The sequence below is a fragment of the Chiroxiphia lanceolata genome, chromosome 7, assembly GCF_009829145.1.
Source record: "Chiroxiphia lanceolata isolate bChiLan1 chromosome 7, bChiLan1.pri, whole genome shotgun sequence".
NCBI classification, from domain to species: domain Eukaryota; kingdom Metazoa; phylum Chordata; class Aves; order Passeriformes; family Pipridae; genus Chiroxiphia; species Chiroxiphia lanceolata.
Window position 1 is genome coordinate 29966380 of NC_045643.1, and position 18240 is coordinate 29984619.

The 18240-nt window shown below is 52.2% G+C and overlaps 1 protein-coding gene across 1 annotated transcript in view; it reads right to left on the bottom strand.

The window, feature by feature from the left end:
* The window catches only part of MUC13 (mucin 13, cell surface associated), a 35501-nt gene extending 18850 nt beyond the window's left edge, over window positions 1-16651 (bottom strand). Inside the window, exons 1-10 of the mRNA XM_032694019.1 lie at window positions 16516-16651; window positions 13591-13653; window positions 12281-12343; window positions 8270-8332; window positions 7049-7111; window positions 6102-6164; window positions 4657-4719; window positions 3436-3498; window positions 1269-1331; window positions 620-682 (exon numbers count right to left, since the gene is read on the bottom strand). Of these exons, the coding sequence (XP_032549910.1) occupies window positions 620-682; window positions 1269-1331; window positions 3436-3498; window positions 4657-4719; window positions 6102-6164; window positions 7049-7111; window positions 8270-8332; window positions 12281-12343; window positions 13591-13653; window positions 16516-16573 (625 nt within the window). The 5' untranslated portion in view covers window positions 16574-16651. The remainder of the gene's footprint in view (window positions 1-619; window positions 683-1268; window positions 1332-3435; window positions 3499-4656; window positions 4720-6101; window positions 6165-7048; window positions 7112-8269; window positions 8333-12280; window positions 12344-13590; window positions 13654-16515) is intronic.
* Window positions 16652-18240: the final 1589 nt, after the last annotated feature.

Consider the following 18240-nt stretch of genomic DNA (forward strand, 5'->3'; position numbering starts at 1 on the left):
ACGGGAAGTTATCAGGAAGGTTGCAGTCCTCCAAGCTACATGCAGGAAGAGCTGAGGGACTGGGGAGGCTGCCCCTCCTCTGCGTGATTCCAGCAGGAGCTTCAACCCACCTGGATGGGCCTTCCCAACTCCACACTGGGACAGGCAGCTTGGCCAGGATGGAGGATGACAGGGAGGGACTGCTCCCTGGTCCCCAAACCCGGTCCCTGGGCTCAGCCCTGTGCTGCTGTGTGGCCCAGCTCCCTCCCTGCCCGTGCTCCAACCAACCTCAGGCACAACTGCCTTCGGGGCGCTGGCAGGGACTGCCCTGGGCATGTCTTTGCAGGGATCCTCTTGCAGCCAGGCCTGGGGCAGGAGGCAAAAGCAGCAAGCAGGAAAAGAGTAGCCTTTTCAAATCTTCCCCAACACTTGATCCTTGAGACAAAGAGCAGCCAGGAAATGGGGCGAATCGAGGGTATTCACGGCCTTGATCTGGGCAACTTTGACTCCCCTGGGAGAGGATCTCAGGGAAACCTGGGCACAGGCACTCATCCCTCTCTGCGGGCACTGCAGAGCTCCCTGCAATTCACTTCCTCCAATCTCTGTCCACAAGGGGCTGTCTGAAGGGATTGCTCCTTACCTGTAGTATCTGTGGTTGTATTCACTGATGGGGCAGTCGTTGCTTCAGTTTCATTCTCGCTTCCTGAGGAAGAGAAGAGAAGAAACATGGCAACACTGCTTAGCATTGCCTGTTGGAAAAGCTTTGGGGAACTCTGTGCGTGCAGGACAAGCTATGAGCACTTCTTCTGTTAAGTTCTTAACAGAGAAAGTGATTGGGCACTGGAATGGGCTTTCCAGGTAGGTGGTAGAGTCACTGTCCCTGGAGGGATTCAGCAAGTGACTGGATGTGGCACTTGGTGCCATGGTCTGGCAGATAAGGTAGTTTTAGGTCAAAGGTTGCACCCAATGATCTCAGATGTCTTTTCAAGCCTAGTTGATTCTGTGATTCTGTCCATGACCCTTTGTCTCCCAAAGCCCAGGGCTTGAACACATGCCCCACACGGGCACTGCATTGCCTCCAGCCTAGCTGTACTCCTTGGCCCCCACTGTCGCAGCCATAGCTACACACGTGTTCCCCCTGGCAAGAAAGCTCCGTCCAGCTTCCCAAGGAAGAACCACACGTCTGGGCAAAGGTACTCATCCCTCTCTGCGGGCACTGCAGAGCTCCCTGCAATTCACTTCCTCCAATCTGTGCCCACAAGGGGCTGTCTGAAGAGATTGCTCCTTACCTGTAGTATCTGTGGTTGTATTCACTGATGGGGCAGTCGTTGCTTCAGTTTCATTCCCACTTCCTGATGAAAAGAAGAAACATGGCAGCACTGCTTAACAGTGTCTGTTGGAAAAGCTTTGGGAAACTCTGTGCGTGCAGGACAAGCTGTGAGCACGTAGGTGGTGGGGGAGCCATGAGGGGCTGAGCAGCCAAAGCCCTCAGCAGCCTTGCCCTGCCTTGGGCATCCCTGCATAACGAAAGGGGAAATCCCCCCAGGATCACTGCTCTGAAAGTTGGAGGCACGGGATCATTGACAATGCTGGGCAATCGTGATGGGAAAATAAGATTCTGGCAGGAGGGATGCAATCCCCCAAGCCCCCTATGCAGGAAGAGCTGAGGGACTGGGGAGGTTGCCCCTCCTCTGTGTGATTCCAGCAGGAGCTTTGGCCCACCTGGATGGGCCTTCCCAACTCCACACTGGGACAGGCAGCTTGGCCAGGATGGAGGATGACAGGGAGGGACTGCTCCCTGGTCCCCAAACCCGGTCCCTGGGCTCAGCCCTGTGCTGCTGTGTGGCCCAGCTCCCTCCCTGCCCGTGCTCCAACCAACCTCAGGCACAACTGCCTTCAGGGCGCTGGCAGGGGCTGCCCTGGGCATGTCTTTGCAGGGATCCTCTTGCAGCCAGATCTGGTGCAGGAGGCAAAAGCAGCAAGCAGGAAAAGAGTAGCCTTTTCAAATCTTCCCCAACACTTGATCCTTGTGACAAAGAGCAGCCAGAAAATGGGGCGAATCGAGGGTATTCACGGCCGTGATCTGGGCAACTTTGACTCCCCTGGGAGAGGATCTCAGGGAAACCTGGGCACAGGCACTCATCCCTCTCTGCGGGCATTACAGAGCTCCCTGCAATTCACTTCCTCCAATCTCTGTCCACAAGGGGCTGTCTGAAGAGATTGCTCCTTACCTGTAGTATCTGTGGTTGTATTCACTGATGGGGCAGTCGTTGCTTCAGTTTCATTCCCGTTTCCTGATGAAGAGAAAAGAAGAAACATGGCAGCACAGCTTAACATTGTCTGTTGGAAAAGCTTTGGGGAACTCTGTGCGTGCAGGACAAGCTGTGAGCACGTAGGTAGTGAGGGAGCCATGAGGGGCTAAGCAGCTAAAGCCCTCAGCAGCCTTGCCCTGCCTGGGGCATCCCTTCATGTGATGCCTATGTTGTCTGATGTGTGTCCTTGACCCCTTGTCCCCCAAAGCTCAGGGCTTGAACACCTGCCCCACACGGGTACTGCATTGCCCCCAGCTTGGCTGTGCTCCGTGGCCACAGCTGTCTTGGCCACAACCACACATGTATTCCCCCTGACAGGAAAGCTCCCTCCAGCTTCTTAAGGAAGTACCATACAGCCAGAAGCTTCTGTCAGAGCAGCTCAAGCAGGTCCATCAAGCTCATACAGCCTGCACACCCTCCGCTACAAAAAGAGGCCTCCTCCCCAAGAACATGCCTCAAGAACATTCCTCTGAAAGTTGGAGGCACAAGGTTGTTGACGATGCTGGGCAATCAAGATGGGAAAATGGGAATCTGGCAGGAAGGATGCAATCCCCCAAGCCCTCCATGCAGGAAGAGCTGAGGGACTGGGGAGGCTGCCCCTCCGCTGCGTGACCCCAGCAGGAGCTTCAACCCACCTGGATGGGGCTTCCCAACTCCACACTGGGACAGGCAGCTTGGCCAGGATGGAGGATGACAGGGAGGGACTGCTCCCTGGTCCCCAAAACCGGTCCCTGGGCTCAGCCCTGTGCTGCTGTGTGGCCCAGCTCCCTCCCTGCCCGTGCTCCAACCAACCTCAGGCACAACTGCCTTCAGGGCGCTGGCAGGGACTGCCCTGGGCATGTCTTTGCAGGGATCCTCTTGCAGCCAGGTCTGGTGCAGGAGGCAAAAGCAGCAAGCAGGAAAAGAGTAGCTTTTTCAAATCTTCCCCAACACTTGATCCTTGAGACAAAGAGCAGCCAGGAAATGGGGCGAATCGAGGGTATTCACGGCCTAGATCTGGGCAACTTTGACTCCCCTGGGAGAGGATCTCAGGGAAACCTGGGCACAGGCACTCATCCCTCTCTGGGGACACTGCAGAGCTCCCTGCAATTCACTTCCTCCAATCTGTGCCCAGAAGACGCTGTCTGAAGAGATTGCTCCTTACCTGTAGTATCTGTGGTTGTATTCACTGATGGGGCAGTCGTTGCTTCAGTTTCATTCCCGCTTCCTGATGAAGAGAAAAGAAGAAACATGGCAACACTGCTTAGCATTGTCTGTTGGAAAAGCTTTGAGAAAGTCTGTGTGCGCAGGGCAAGCTGTGAGCACATAGGTGGTGGGGGAGCCATGAGGGGCTGAGCTGCCAAAGCCCTCAGCAGCCTTGCCCAGCCTTGGGCATCCTTTCACGTGATGCCTGTGTCATCTGATGTATCCGTGACCACTTTTTCCCCAAAGCTCAGGGCTTGAACATGTGCCCTACACGGGCGCTGCGTTTCCCCCAGCTTAGCTGTGCTCCGTGGCCACAGCTGTCTTGGCCACAACCACACACGTATTCCCCCTGGCAGGAAAGCTTCCTCCAGCTTCCCAAGGAAGCACCACATGTTCGGGAGCATGTGTCAGAGCAGCTCAAGCAGGTCCATCAAGCTCATACAGCCAGCACACCCTCTGCTACAAAAAGAGGCCTTCTCCCCAAAAATATTCCTCAAGAACATTCCTCTGAAAGTTGGAGGCACAACGCTGATGATGATGCTGGGCAATCATGATGGGAAAACGGGAAGTTATCAGGAAGGTTGCAATCCTCCAAGCTACATGCAGGAAGAGCTGAGGGACTGGGGAGGCTGCCCCTCCTCTGCGTGACCCCAGCAGGAGCTTCAACCCACCTGGATGGGACTTCCCAACTCCACACTGGGACAGGCAGCTTGGCCAGGATGGAGGATGACAGGGAGGGACTGCTCCCTGGTCCCCAAACCCGGTCCCTGGGCTCAGCCCTGTGCTGCTGTGTGGCCCAGCTCCCTCCCTGCCCGTGCTCCAACCAACCTCAGGCACAACTGCCTTCGGGGCGCTGGCAGGGACTGCCCTGGGCATGTCTTTGCAGGGATCCTCTTGCAGCCAGGCCTGGGGCAGGAGGCAAAAGCAGCAAGCAGGAAAAGAGTAGCCTTTTCAAATCCTCCCCAACACTTGATCCTTGAGACAAAGAGCAGCCAGGAAATGGGGCGAATCGAGGGTATTCACGGCCTTGATCTGGGCAACTTTGACTCCCCTGGGAGAGGATCTCAGGGAAACCTGGGCACAGGCACTCATCCCTCTCTGCGGGCACTGCAGAGCTCCCTGCAATTCACTTCCTCCAATCTCTGTCCACAAGGGGCTGCCTGAAGAGATTGCTCCTTACCTGTAGTATCTGTGGTTGTATTCACTGATGGGGCAGTCGTTGCTTCAGTTTCATTCTCGCTTCCTGAGGAAGAGAAGAGAAGAAACATGGCAACACTGTTTAGCATTGTCTGTTGGAAAAGCTTTTGGGAACTCTGTGCGTGCAGGACAAGCTATGAGCACTTCTTCTGTTAAGTTCTTAACAGAGAAAGTGATTGGGCACTGGAATGGGCTTTCCAGGTAGGTGGTAGAGTCACTGTCCCTGGAGGGATTCAGCAAGTGACTGGATGTGGCACTTGGTGCCATGGTCTGGCAGATAAGGTAGTTTTAGGTCAAAGGTTGCACTCAATGATCTCAGATGTCTTTTCCAGCCTAGTTGATTCTGTGATTCTGTCCATGACCCTTTGTCTCCCAAAACCCAGGGCTTGAACACATGCCCCACACGAGCACTGCATTGCCTCCAGCCTAGCTGTACTCCTTGGCCCCCACTGTCGCAGCCATAGCTACACACGTGTTCCCCCTGGCAGGAAAGCTCCGTCCAGCTTCCCAAGGAAGAACCACACGTCTGGGCACAGGTACTCATCCCTCTCTGCGGGCACTGCAGAGCTCCCTGCAATTCACTTCCTCCAATCTGTGCCCACAAGGGGCTGTCTGAAGAGATTGCTCCTTACCTGTAGTGTCTGTGGTTGTATTCACTGATGGGGCAGTCGTTGCTTCAGTTTCATTCCCGCTTCCTGATGAAGAGAAAAGAAGAAACATGGCAACACTGCTTAGCATTGTCTGTTGGAAAAGCTTTGAGAAAGTCTGTGTGCGCAGGGCAAGCTGTGAGCACATAGGTGGTGGGGGAGCCATGAGGGGCTGAGCTGCCAAAGCCCTCAGCAGCCTTGCCTTGCCTTGAGCATCCCTTCATGTGATGCCTGTGCGGTCTGATATGTCCCTGACCCCTTGTTCCCCAAACGTCAGGGCTTGAACACGTGCCCCACACGGGTACTGCATTGTCCCCAGCTTAGCTGTGCTCCGTGGCCACAGCTGTCTTGGCCACGACGACACACGTATTCCCCGTGGCAGGAAAGCTCCCTCCAGCTTCCCAAGGAAGCACCTCAACTTCAGGAGCATCTGTCAGAGCAGCTTGAGCTGGGCCATCAGCCTCATACAGCCTGCACACCCTCCACTCCCCATAGGGGAACAACTCACTGAAGGGCCCTGGCAGGGGCTGCCCTGCCCATGTCTTTGCAGAGATGATCTTGCAGCCAGGCCTGGGGCAGGAGGCAAGGGCAGTAAGCAGGAAATCGGCAGCCTGCATATTCACAGCCTTGATCTGGGCAACTTTGACTCCCCTGGGAGAAGATCGCAGGGGAAACCTGGGCACAGGCACTCATCCCTCTCTGGGGGCACTGCAGAGCTCCCTGCAATTCACTTCCTCCAATCTGTGCCCAGAAGAGGCTGTCTGAAGAGACTGCTCCTTACCTGTAGTATTTGTGGTTGTATTCACTGATGGGGCAGTCGTTGCTTCAGTTTCATTCCCGCTTCCTGATGAAGAGAAAAGAAGAAACATGGCAGCACTGCTTAGCATTGTCTATTGGAAAAGCTTTGGGGAACTCTGTGCGTGCAGGACAAGCTGTGAGCACGTAGGCAGTGGGGGAGCCATGAGGGGTTGAGCAGCCAAAGCCCTCAGCAGCCTTGCCCTGCCTTGGGCATCCCTGCATACCAAAAGGGGAAATCTCCCCAGGATCATTGCTCTGAAAGTTGGAGGCACGAGATCATTGACAATGCTGGGCAATCGTGATGGGAAAATAAGATTCTGGCAGGAGGGATGCAATCCCCCAAGCCCCCTATGCAGGAAGAGCTGAGGGACTGGGGAGGTTGCCCCTCCTCTGTGTGATTCCAGCAGGAGCTTTGGCCCACCTGGATGGGCCTTCCCAACTCCACACTGGGACAGGCAGCTTGGCCAGGATGGAGGATGACAGGGAGGGACTGCTCCCTGGTCCCCAAAACCGGTCCCTGGGCTCAGCCCTGTGCTGCTGTGTGGCCCAGCTCCCTCCCTGCCCGTGCTCCAACCAACCTCAGGCACAACTGCCTTCAGGGTGCTGGCAGGGACTGCCCTGGGCATGTCTTTGCAGGGATTCTCTTGCAGCCAGGCCTGGGACAGGAGGCAAAAGCAGCAAGCAGGAAAAGAGTAGCCTTTTCAAATCTTCCCCAACACTTGATCCTTGAGACAAAGAGCAGCCAGAAAATGGGGCGAATCGAGGGTATTCACGGCCTAGATCTGGGCAACTTTGACTCCCCTGGGAGAGGATCTCAGGGAAACCTGGGCACAGGCACTCATCCCTCTCTGCGGGCACTGCAGAGCTCCCTGCAATTAATTTCCTCCAATCTGTACCCACAAGGGGCTGTCTGAAGAGATTGCTCCTTACCTGTAGTATCTGTGGTTGTATTCACTGATGGGGCAGTCGTTGCTTCAGTTTCATTCCCGCTTCCTGATGAAGAGAAAAGAAGAAACATGGCAGCACTGCTTAGCATTGTCTATTGGAAAAGCTTTGGGGAACTCTGTGCGTGCAGGACAAGCCGTGAGCATGTAGGTGGTGGGGGAGCCATGAGGGGCTGAGCAGCCAAAGCCCTCAGCAGCCTTGCCCAGCCTTGGGCATCCTTTCACGTGATGCCTGTGTCATCTGATGTGTCCATGACCACTTTTTCCCCAAAGCTCAGGGCTTGAACATGTGCCCTACACGGGCGCTGCGTTTCCCCCAGCTTAGCTGTGCTCCGTGGCCACAGCTGTCTTGGCCACAACCACACACGTATTCCCCCTGGCAGGAAAGCTTCCTCCAGCTTCCCAAGGAAGCACCACATGTTCGGGAGCATGTGTCAGAGCAGCTCAAGCAGGTCCATCAAGCTCATACAGCCAGCACACCCTCTGCTACAAAAAGAGGCCTTCTCCCCAAAAATATTCCTCAAGAACATTCCTCTGAAAGTTGGAGGCACAACGCTGATGATGATGCTGGGCAATCATGATGGGAAAACGGGAAGTTATCAGGAAGGTTGCAATCCTCCAAGCTACATGCAGGAAGAGCTGAGGGACTGGGGAGGCTGCCCCTCCTCTGCGTGATTCCAGCAGGAGCTTCAACCCACCTGGATGGGCCTTCCCAACTCCACACTGGGACAGGCAGCTTGGCCAGGATGGAGGATGACAGGGAGGGACTGCTCCCTGGTCCCCAAACCCGGTCCCTGGGCTCAGCCCTGTGCTGCTGTGTGGCCCAGCTCCCTCCCTGCCCGTGCTCCAACCAACCTCAGGCACAACTGCCTTCGGGGCGCTGGCAGGGACTGCCCTGGGCATGTCTTTGCAGGGATCCTCTTGCAGCCAGGCCTGGGGCAGGAGGCAAAAGCAGCAAGCAGGAAAAGAGTAGCCTTTTCAAATCTTCCCCAACACTTGATCCTTGAGACAAAGAGCAGCCAGGAAATGGGGCGAATCGAGGGTATTCACGGCCTTGATCTGGGCAACTTTGACTCCCCTGGGAGAGGATCTCAGGGAAACCTGGGCACAGGCACTCATCCCTCTCTGCGGGCACTGCAGAGCTCCCTGCAATTCACTTCCTCCAATCTCTGTCCACAAGGGGCTGTCTGAAGGGATTGCTCCTTACCTGTAGTATCTGTGGTTGTATTCACTGATGGGGCAGTCGTTGCTTCAGTTTCATTCTCGCTTCCTGAGGAAGAGAAGAGAAGAAACATGGCAACACTGCTTAGCATTGCCTGTTGGAAAAGCTTTGGGGAACTCTGTGCGTGCAGGACAAGCTATGAGCACTTCTTCTGTTAAGTTCTTAACAGAGAAAGTGATTGGGCACTGGAATGGGCTTTCCAGGTAGGTGGTAGAGTCACTGTCCCTGGAGGGATTCAGCAAGTGACTGGATGTGGCACTTGGTGCCATGGTCTGGCAGATAAGGTAGTTTTAGGTCAAAGGTTGCACCCAATGATCTCAGATGTCTTTTCAAGCCTAGTTGATTCTGTGATTCTGTCCATGACCCTTTGTCTCCCAAAGCCCAGGGCTTGAACACATGCCCCACACGGGCACTGCATTGCCTCCAGCCTAGCTGTACTCCTTGGCCCCCACTGTCGCAGCCATAGCTACACACGTGTTCCCCCTGGCAAGAAAGCTCCGTCCAGCTTCCCAAGGAAGAACCACACGTCTGGGCACAGGTACTCATCCCTCTCTGCGGGCACTGCAGAGCTCCCTGCAATTCACTTCCTCCAATCTGTGCCCACAAGGGGCTGTCTGAAGAGATTGCTCCTTACCTGTAGTATCTGTGGTTGTATTCACTGATGGGGCAGTCGTTGCTTCAGTTTCATTCCCACTTCCTGATGAAAAGAAGAAACATGGCAGCACTGCTTAACAGTGTCTGTTGGAAAAGCTTTGGGAAACTCTGTGCGTGCAGGACAAGCTGTGAGCACGTAGGTGGTGGGGGAGCCATGAGGGGCTGAGCAGCCAAAGCCCTCAGCAGCCTTGCCCTGCCTTGGGCATCCCTGCATAACGAAAGGGGAAATCCCCCCAGGATCATTGCTCTGAAAGTTGGAGGCACGGGATCATTGACAATGCTGGGCAATCGTGATGGGAAAATAAGATTCTGGCAGGAGGGATGCAATCCCCCAAGCCCCCTATGCAGGAAGAGCTGAGGGACTGGGGAGGTTGCCCCTCCTCTGTGTGATTCCAGCAGGAGCTTTGGCCCACCTGGATGGGGCTTCCCAACTCCACACTGGGACAGGCAGCTTGGCCAGGATGGAGGATGACAGGGAGGGACTGCTCCCTGGTCCCCAAACCCGGTCCCTGGGCTCAGCCCTGTGCTGCTGTGTGGCCCAGCTCCCTCCCTGCCCGTGCTCCAACCAACCTCAGGCACAACTGCCTTCGGGGCGCTGGCAGGGGCTGCCCTGGGCATGTCTTTGCAGGGATCCTCTTGCAGCCAGGCCTGGGGCAGGAGGCAAAAGCAGCAAGCAGGAAAAGAGTAGCCTTTTCAAATCTTCCCCAACACTTGATCCTTGAGACAAAGAGCAGCCAGAAAATGGGGCGAATCGAGGGTATTCACGGCCTTGATCTGGGCAACTTTGACTCCCCTGGGAGAGGATCTCAGGGAAACCTGGGCACAGGCACTCATCCCTCTCTGCGGGCACTGCAGAGCTCCCTGCAATTCACTTCCTCCAATCTGTGCCCACAAGGGGCTGTCTGAAGAGATTGCTCCTTACCTGTAGTATCTGTGGTTGTATTCACTGATGGGGCAGTCGTTGCTTCAGTTTCATTCCCGCTTCCTGATGAAGAGAAAAGAAGAAACATGGCAGCACTGCTTAGCATTGTCTGTTGGAAAAGCTTTGGGGAACTCTGTGCGTGCAGGATAGGCTGTGAGCACGTAGGTGGTGGGGGAGCCATGAGGGGCTGAGCAGTCAAAGGCCTCAGCAGCCTTGTCCAGCCTTGGGCATCCTTTCATGTGATCCCTGTGTCATCTGATGTATCCGTGACCCCTTGTTCCCCAAAGCTCAGGGCTTCAACACCTGCCCCACACGGGTACTGCATTGCCCCCAGCTTAGCTGTGCTCCATGGCCACAGCTGTCTTGGGCACAACGACACACGTATTCCCCCTGACAGGAAAGCTCCCTCCACCTGCCTGTGGAAGCACCATACAGCCAGGAGCATCTGTCAGAGCAGCTCAAGCTGGGCCATGAACCTCTTACAGCCAGCGCACCCTCCACTACAAAAGGGGAAATCTCCCTAAGATCATTCCTCTGAAAGTTGGAGACATGGGGTCATTGACAATGCTGGGCAATCAAGATGGGAAAATAAGATTCTGGCAGGAGGGATGCAATCCTCCAAGCCCCCCATATAGGAAGAGCTGAGGGACTGGGGAGGCTGCCCCTCCTCTGCGTGACCCCAGCAGGAGTTTCAACCCACCTGGATGGGGCTTCCCAGCTCCACACTGGGACAGGCAGCTTGGCCAGGATGGAGGATGACAGGGAGGGACTGCTCCCTGGTCCCCAAAACCGGTCCCTGGGCTCAGCCCTGTGCTGCTGTGTGGCCCAGCTCCCTCCCTGCCCGTGCTCCAACCAACCTCAGGCACAACTGCCTTCGGGGCGCTGGCAGGGGCTGCCCTGGGCATGTCTATGCAGGGATGCTCTTGCAGCCAGGCCTGGTGCAGAAGGCAAAAGCAGCAAGCAGGAAAAGAGCAGCCTTCTCAAAACTTCCTCAACACTTGCTCCTTGAGACAAAGAGCAGCAGGGAAATGGGGGAGGGTCGAGGGTATTCGCGGCCTTGATCTGGGCAACTTTGACTCCCCTGGGAGAGGATCTCAGGAAAACCTGGGCACAGGCACTCATCCCTCTCTGGGGGCATGCAGAGCTCCCTGCAATTCATTTTCTCCAATCTGTGCCCACAAGGGGCTGCCTGAAGAGATTGCTCCTTACCTGTAGTATCTGTGGTTGTATTCACTGATGGGGCAGTCGTTGCTTCAGTTTCATTCCCGCTTCCTGATGAAGAGAAAAGAAGAAACATGGCAGCACTGCTTAGCATTGTCTATTGGAAAAGCTTTGGGGGACTCTGTGCGTGCAGGATAGGCTGTGAGCACGTAGGTGGTGGAGGAGCCAGAAGGGGCAGAGCAGCCAAAGCCTTCAGCAGCCTTGCCCTGCCTTGGGCATCCCTTCATGTGATCCCTGTGTCGTCTGATGTGTCTGCGACCCCTTATCCCCCAAAGCTCAGGGTCTGAACATATGCCCCACACAGGCACTGCATTGCCCCCAGCTTAGCTGTGCTCCCTGGCTACAGCTGTCTCAGCCACAACGACACACGTGTTCCCCCTGGCAGGAAAGCTCCTTCCACCTGCCCGTGGAAGCACCATACAGCCAGGAGCATCTGTCAGAGCAGCTCAATCTGGGCCATCAAGCTCATACAGTCAGCACACCCTCTGCTACAAAAAGAGGCCTTCTCCTCAAGAACATTCCTCTGAAAGTTGGAGGCACAGGGTCATTGATGGTGCTGGGCAATCGTGATGGGAAAATAAGATTCTGGCAGCAAGGTTGCAATCCTCCAAGTCCCCCATGCAGGAAGAGCTGAAGGACTGGGGAGGCTGCCCCTCCGCTGCGTGACCCCAGCAGGAGCTTCAACCCACCTGGGTGGGGCTTCCCAGCTCCACACTGGGACAGGCAGCTTGGCCAGGATGGAGGATGACAGGGAGGGACTGCTCCCTGGTCCCCAAACCCGGTCCCTGGGCTCAGCCCTGTGCTGCTGTGTGGCCCAGCTCCCTCCCTGCCCGTGCTCCAACCAACCTCAGGCACAACTGCCTTCGGGGCGCTGGCAGGGACTGCCCTGGGCATGTCTTTGCAGGGATGCTCTTGCAGCCAGGTCTGGTGCAGAAGGCAAAAGCAGCAAGCAGGAAAAGAGTAGCCTTTTCAAATCCTCCCCAACACTTGATCCTTGAGACAAAGAGCAGCAGGGAAATGGGGGAGGGTCGAGGGTATTCACGGCCTTGATCTTGGCAACTTTGACTCCCTTAGGAGAGGATCTCAGGGAAACCTGGGCACAGGCACTCATCCCTCTCTGCGGGCACTGCAGAGCTCCTTGCAATTAATTTCCTCCAATCTGTGCCCACAAGGGGCTGCCTGAAGAGATTGCTCCTTACCTGTAGTATCTGTGGTTGTATTCACTGATGGGGCAGTCGTTGCTTCAGTTTCATTCTCGCTTCCTGAGGAAGAGAAGAGAAGAAACATGGCAACACTGCTTAGCATTGCCTGTTGGAAAAGCTTTGGGGAACTCTGTGCGTGCAGGACAAGCTGTGAGCACTTCTTCTGTTAAGTTCTTAACAGAGAAAGTGATTGGGCACTGGAATGGGCTTTCCAGGTAGGTGGTAGAGTCACTGTCCCTGGAGGGATTCAGCAAGAGACTGGATGTGGTACTTGGTGCCATGGTCTGGCAGATAAGGTAGTTTTAGGTCAAAGGTTGCACTCAATGATCTCAGATGTCTTTTCAAGCCTAGTTGATTCTGTGATTCTGTCCATGACCCTTTGTCTCCCAAAACCCAGGGCTTGAACACATGCCCCACACGAGCACTGCATTGCCTCCAGCCTAGCTGTACTCCTTGGCCCCCACTGTCGCAGCCATAGCTACACATGTGTTCCCCCTGGCAGGAAAGCTCCGTCCAGCTTCCCAAGGAAGAACCACACGTCTGGGAGCATCTGTCAGATCAGCTCAAGTTGGGGCATCAGGCTCGTGCATCCTTCACACCCTCTTCTCCCCATAGCAGCCTTCTCCCCAGGATCCTTCCTCTGAAAGTTGGAGGCACAGGGTCATTGACAATGCTGGGCAATCGTGATGGGAAAATAAGATTCTGGCAGGAAGGATGCAATCCTCCAAGTCTCTCCGTGCAGGAAGAGCTGAGGGACTGGGGAGGCTGCCCCTCCTCTGCGTGACTCCAGCAGGAGCTTCGACCTACCTGGATGGGGCTACTCAGCACCACACTGGGACAGGCAGCTTGGCCAGGATGGAGGATGACAGGGAGGGACTGCTCCCTGGTCCCCAAACCCGGTCCCTGGGCTCAGCCCTGTGCTGCTGTGTGGCCCAGCTCCCTCCCTGCCCGTGCTCCAACCAACCTCAGGCACAACTGCCTTCGGGGCGCTGGCAGGGGCTGCCCTGGGCATGTCTATGCAGGGATCCTCTTGCAGCCAGGCCTGGTGTAGGAGGTAAAGGCACCAAGCAGGAAAGCATCTCATATCTTCCCCAACACTTTCTCCTTGCAGCAAAGAGCTGCAATAGGGAGAGGGAAGCATGGAGGGTATTCACAACCTTAATTTGGGCATCTTTGTCTCCCCTGGGAGAGGATCTCAGGGAAAGTTAGGCAAAGGAACACATCTCTATGGGGACTGCAGAGATCTGTTGGACTTGATTACTCCAATCTGTACCCAGAAGTTTCTGTCTGACAGTTTTTCTCCTTACCTAGAGTTTTTGAGGTTGTTGGCACAGTTGTTGATTCTTCTCCTTCTGAGGCAGCAGTGGTTTCTGATGAAGGGAAAAGAAGAGAGTTTGCAGCACTGGGGAACTCTGTGCATGCAGGACAGCTTAGGAGGCAGATACCTGCAAGGGGTCCTGTCTGGGGCTAAACGGCTAGAACTCTGGGTAGCCTTACCTTGCCTTTGGGCTTTCCCCTGGCCTCATGCATCATTGTGTTACTTTTTCTCTCACAGTCATTTTCTCTGACCCTGCCATTGGAATCCTTATTACAAATCGCAGGTTTAAACTCTCCCTGCCTTTCTCCTCTACATGAGTTGTAGGCACACACATTTCTCCCTGCAGTGCAGACTGTCAGAGCAAGGTCTGGGGCATCCCATTCACTAGGAAGTGACCCCTGGGCTGAGCACTACTGGAGCACCATTGAACACTCTCTGTAGACTGTTTCAGAGCAGTGGAAGGATGACGGCCTTTGCTAGCACCTGCTCTTGTGCAAATTTATGTGGACGCTGAAAGCAGACAATTTCTGTTCAACGAATGCTTGTTCTGCTACATTATCATCAGTGGTATCAAGACCCTTTTTCCTGAATCACAATTCCATGCAGTTATGACAGTATTCATTATTTTTTTTCTTTTCCTTCCTTTTATAATTCTTTCTGAATAAAGAGAAACCTGGGTGATACCAGACAACAGGTAAAATAATTTACTCACACTTTGGTTTCAGCATTCCATCATTGTGTTTACTCTTCCAAAGTATTTCAGATATTTATTTTAAAGTTTGTTTGTTTGTTTTTAATTTATTTAAACTGTGTAATTCTCAGCTCTTGAAATAAATGTGTTGGGGGTTTGGGGTTTTGGGGTGTTTTTTTGGTTGGTTGGTTGGTTAGTTGGTTTGGGGTGTTCTTCTTAGAAGTAAGGAAAACAAATAATAAACCAGCCTTAGTGATAAATGTGTGATACTTACAAATGGCCAGTTTGGATCATATGATCTAACTTTAATATGAATTAGTTAATATATTTTAGGAATAAAGTTATTTACTCTGAGTTATGCTGCTGCAATCGTAATTTAATCTAAAATATTAATAGCATGCAGCTGGGGGACTAATGTATTTGTGGCTAAAATCTGTGTCACTATCACACTCTTCAAGCTGATATATTAAAAAATATTGCAAATCTCAGTAGACATTTGAAAAATAGACCACACTTTTCTGGAGCTTTGTAGTGCTTTGAAAATCTAAAGTGAGGAAAATCTTTTAAACCTTTTTCTCCTAGTCAATAAAGCTCATGTAGAAAAGGCATGTGAAAAAGACAAGTAATCCATTTGTCTCCTCTACATGAAGGGAAAACATGAGCAATTGTACCAGTTCTCTGCCAATGCTTCTGCCTCCACTGGTCACTGAGTTCTGTATACAGCATTATGTGTTCCCAGTCAATGTAAAGAAATGTACTTTTTCCTATAACCATGATATAATATGAATCTATGTTAGCCACAAGCCATGGATGCTGGGGCAACAACCCCTTACACAACTAGCCATTTTTTTTACAATGACTGTTAGTCTCAAAAGGCTCTGGCTAACAGTTGCCCAGGAGTACCCTTTGGACTCAGGAAGAACAGCATCCGTGGTGACAGCAGAGCACATGAGCTACAATTGAACCTTTCTGATGAACTTGTCAAAGGTAACCTGAGCAAAGATGGCTAATTTATGGCTCTGTGTACCTAGACCTAACTTTCTATGTAATGAAACAGGATATGTTAATGGACTTAAGCATTTACTGCGGCAATAAAGAAATGGATGTTAGGACCAAGGTTATGGAACAGCAGAGACATCTGGCTGCTGAGCAGGGCAGGGCCATTGCCAGTACTATTCAAATGGACACATCCTGCAAGGTTTTTAACAATGTTTGCTTAGAAAGAAAAAAGTTTCTGGGCTAACCCATTCTGATGCAAAGTCTGTTGAAGAAAGTGGAATACATTGCTTTCAGTAACTCCTGGGTTAAGATTTTTCACATCTTGCTCTTACCTACAAGCCTCCAAACAGAAAACCAACCAACAGTCCTGAAGACTTCTATGCTCATGATTTATAGCTGAAAATTGGTCTGTAGCATATTGTAGATGTTGCTGGAAATACATATGTTCACTCACAGTAGTCAACAGAGCCCCACAACCATCTGTCACCAATTGCAAGCTTAACAGGTCTTAATTTGGCTCATATCTCTGTAATTTTATCTTTGTATTACCTGGGAATTCCTGTCCTCTCACAGCTTCAAGTTGCCACAAAACTCTTCATATAGTTGCTTTCATTCTACTCCTGCTGATGCCTTCACCCCCTCATATCTGAGTATCAGGGAAAGGCAAGTTTGGGTGGAGGCTCTGACCCACAACAACCAAGTTCGTCACAATGCCAGAAAAAGTAGTAAGTGGCTTAAGGAATGATACCTGCCCTTTAGTTTGAACAGACCACGATACAAGCCTTTTGCAAGCTAGTGGTGATGTTTCCATTAATTTATTTCAACAGGAGGGAACGAAAGCTCTGCAAGTCAGTTCAGGTGGCACTGCTTTCCAGACAAGGAGCCTCTGGCCGGAAGGGTACTGGGGTGGAACAGTTGCACCTTTTGTTATGACTGTAACAGAGCTTGAATTACCTGGGTTTAGTGTGGAAGTCCTGCAAACTGCTCTTGGAATAGGCTAAATTAGGTTAATCACAGGCACCAGTGATTTTGAATTGTTCTGTGAACAAGGAAAACTGTTGGCTTGCAGTGACATCTTTCATCATTAATTAATCAAAATCTAGACATGCTGAATTGTGTATCACCACTGACTTCTCAGCAGCTGCTGAAAGTACTAAGCAACCCATTCACTGCCACACAATAGTTGCTCTCATAAATCCCAAAACAGAAGATAGTGTTTCTTACCTTTCAAAAGGCCCAACACCAGGCTGAGCAACACAGCGAGGAATACACGGCGTCTCATTGCTGCTTCTGTTGCTGCTGCTCCTTGCTGCTAAACCTTAGAGAAAGTGCTTTTCTCCTCTGGCGTCAGCTCATTTAAGGTCCCAGCCACAGGTAGAAAGTTCAGCCCTGAGCTGACGTCATGGTGGCAAGTGGCAAATGATAGATTCAAGCTGTGTTGTATTTCCTCTTCAGGCTGGGAGGAGATTTCTGGACTGGCAGCGTTCTTCCTTTAAGTCATAAATATCTGACACAAGGAAGTTACCACTAAATAAGCTGACATGGGAACTGACAGCACACCAGCTATCCCCTGCTAGTTTTCTATACCAACACCTTCAGTGCAAATTAAATGGAGGGTGCCATATAACCTGTTATTAAAGTGGAAGAGGTGACCCCATCCCAAGGCATGCTTATTATGCACTTGGAAAATAGTACCTGGGATCCACATGCTCACTTCTCTTGCAATAAGTTACGAGCACAGACAAGCTCCATGCCTCAAACTCTGATTATTTCTTTCTTATAAGCAAAATCCTATGCCAAAGCACTTCTTACTGCTTAACAGGGTAAAAAGAAACAGAAAACACCTGCACCTTTGACATCAAAGAAGCAGGACTGACCTTGGCTTTTCTGGTAGTGATTATGGCTGTTTTGTTTGCTGCCATCTTATGTATGTTGTGGGCTCGCTAAAGTGGTGGGCCAAGAGAAGGAGGAGCAGGCAGCACAGCCAGCAGATGTTTGTGTTCAAGTGGCAGCATTCCTTTCTTGAGAGGAAGTGTGCTCCTGCTGGGTTGACATTTTTAAGTAGGGATGGTCAGGCTGGAGCAGGAAGCCTATAGCAGATCTAGAAATGACACGTAACCCAGAAGGCCATGAAGCAGGTAACACAGCTGTGATGCAGGGAAAATAGGTTGGAGACTGAGACTTTTTGACATTGCATGCCAGGAAGCCTCTGAAAATTGCCAGATAGAGACCAAGATGGGAAAAAAGGTCTCTGTGGGCAGGATTTGGTTTTCCCAAACTCTCTTATTTTTAGCTGCCTCCCCTGCCTAAGTTCTCCAGCTGAACAGTACCTTTGTTCTGCTTTGTGCTCCAGTAAAATGCATTGCTTGAGACCATTAGAAATCAGATGGGCCACAGTGGTTTCCAGTTCCTCCTTTTCAGGCAAAGGTGTAATTTTTCTCACTTTACAGGTCTGGGTGATCCTGTATCCTGCCACAACTGCCAGTAAAGTCTTTCTGTGAAGTAAACACAGATTATCCCATCATTATCAGACACAGACAAGAAGGATGAGCAACCCGTAGGTTATCCCCTGCAAAACCATGTCTAATGGCTATGTAGCTAGTCTCTGGCAAACTCAGCTGCCAGAAACACTGGCAGGCTATAAACACACTCCTGAATTCCAGGTAACAGCTCTGTGTGTTAAACAGCTCTCCCTTCATCTGCTTTTGTTTGATCTTCTGTTTTAAGAACAAGAAATGAAGTCTCAGGTACTAATCTCCTATATTGAAGGGGTGGCTCTCCTTGTATGTAGGAGGGTGGGAGAGACCAGAAGTATTACGCAAGTAATTTCTCAGCTTAGGGTTGTCCTAAAATTTTACCTTGCGCTGAACCAGGAAACACTTTGGCTTCTAGGCAGTAAAAATGGTGATATACCTCTTGCTGGCACGGAGAGTGAACTGCCTCATCCCT